At 41.5% G+C, this 1,986-nt stretch overlaps 1 protein-coding gene across 1 annotated transcript; it reads right to left on the minus strand.

Annotated features, from left to right (window-relative positions):
• Positions 1–339: 339 nt before the first annotated feature.
• Positions 340–1,986, minus strand: LOC148564220 (uncharacterized). The gene has a single exon (XM_088487014.1). It carries the CDS (start codon positions 1,984–1,986, stop codon positions 340–342), a length of 1,647 nt encoding a protein of 548 aa, XP_088343140.1.

A 1,986-nucleotide genomic window follows, 5' to 3' on the forward strand; every position in this document is an offset into this window, starting at 1 on the left:
CGCGCGCACAACTCTCTGGTTTTTGTACCAGAAGTTGCGGAAGTGCAATGTGCGCGCGCGCGCACAGCGTGCTAACGCGCCGATGGCCGTTTTTTTTTTTTTTTTTTTTTGCACCAATCTCAGCATTCTAAACCTCCAAGCATCTACCAAAACACCCTAAAACCTTATTTAACATACTAAACTACCAATTAAACTCAACTATCTAAACAAAACATGAAATTAAACTAATTCTATCAATATGTACAAAAGAGAAAATGAAAGGATTTTACCATGGTGGGTTGTCTCCCACCTAGCACTTTTGTTTATTGTCCTTAAGTTGGACTTATGGGGAGCTCCTCATCAAGGTGGCTTGTGCTTGTACTCATCTTGGAACTTCCACCAATGCTTGGACTTCCAATAAGCTCCATCATTCAAGATTAATATCTTCAAGCTTTGATGGAGTTCTTCACAAACCATGGGCTCCCAATGTTGATCCTCATGTGTTCCCGGATCCCATATTTTGTCTTCACACCCATCTCCAAGTTGATTATCATTAATCCATGTGGGTGGTGAGCAAAGTGAATTCTCAAGAAAATGACCAAACATCCTTCTAGACCCATGTACTCTAGTTATACACCAACCTTTGCTATCAAGCTTTGGACATGTGACCATAATGAACCTAGAAGGATGCTTCCAACCACTAACCATCTCCTTTTTACTCTTAAAGCCACTAATTTTTCTAAGTTGACCATCCGTCTCAAGCAAACCATATTCAAGGGGAATAACAAAGCTTAAGTATAAGGAATTTACCCACTTGAATGAGAGAATGGATGGTGGTGGCTTGGGGAGAGGTATCTCCAATGTTCTTGCAAGCTCTACTCCCTTGTTTGCTTCCTTGTCAATCTCCACCTCTTCATAAACTTCTTCATTTTCAATCCTTTGTTCATCAACTTCCTCTAACTCTTCAACATCACTCAAGTCATAAATGGGAGGTTGAGAGAAATCTACCTCCACATCACTTTTAAATTCATTGGGAGAAGGTTCTTCAAATTCAAAGGATTCTTCACCAAGAAGATTGGATGCATGATCTTCATCACCAAGGGAACTCAATTCTTGCTTCATTCTCTCCAATTCTTCATATAGAATATGCCTCGGAGGTTGTGCACATTCCTCCTCAACATCAAATTTACTCTTCTTGGAGGGATTTTCTTTGATTTTAGCTTCCCATGGAAGTTCCGCATCTCCTAAGTCTTCAACCACTTCTTCCTCTTCTTCAATGGTCCTAGGTTCCTCCAATTGTTCTAACACAAAGTAGCCTTCCTCCTTTTCCACCGGAGTTTCCAATCTCTCCTTCATGCTATGCTCTTCTTGAGCCATGGGAGTTCCTTGAGTGTCCAAAAGTTGGGATGCTAACCGGTTTACCACCGCATCCAAGGCGATCATGAATTGTTGCACATCCCTTGTCATCTCCTCATGTCCTTGAAGAAGAACACCAAGGGTTCCATCCATTAGAGGTTGGAGTGGATAAGAAGGTTCATTGTCTTGGAGAAAGGGTTCATTATAGGAAGGTGGTTCTTCTTGGTAAGGTGGTGGTGTGTATTGAAGTGGTTTTTGGGAGTAGTAATCTTGGAATTGTGGTTCCATGTATGGCTCATATGGTTCAAAAGGAGGTTGGTATGGTGGGTAAGGATCATGGTCATATGGAGGTGTTTGTTGAAAATAGGCTTGTGAGTGTGGTTGAGGGTCATGTTGAGGATATGACTCATAGGCATATGGTGGTGGTTCTTGAAAATCACAAGGAGATCCACCATAGCCATTTGATTGATATGCATCAAAGAATGGCTCTTCCTCATAGTGCATTGGTGGGGGTTGTTGCCATGATGATTGATCATAAGCATATGGCTCTTCCCACCTTTGATTGTCCCATCCTTGATACACATCTTCATTGTAGCTCCCATCACCTACAACATAGTTGTAATCACACTCATAGCCAAAATGAGAATTCAT

The sequence above is a fragment of the Arachis ipaensis genome, chromosome B5 (assembly GCF_059453495.1).
Source record: "Arachis ipaensis isolate K30076 ecotype BB chromosome B5, ASM5945349v1, whole genome shotgun sequence".
Taxonomy (NCBI): Eukaryota; Viridiplantae; Streptophyta; class Magnoliopsida; order Fabales; family Fabaceae; genus Arachis; species Arachis ipaensis.

Coding starts and splice junctions, on each gene's coding strand:
- LOC148564220 (XM_088487014.1), bottom strand. CDS start 1,986: ATGAATTCTCATTTTGGCTATGAGTGTGATTACAACTATGTTGTAGGT.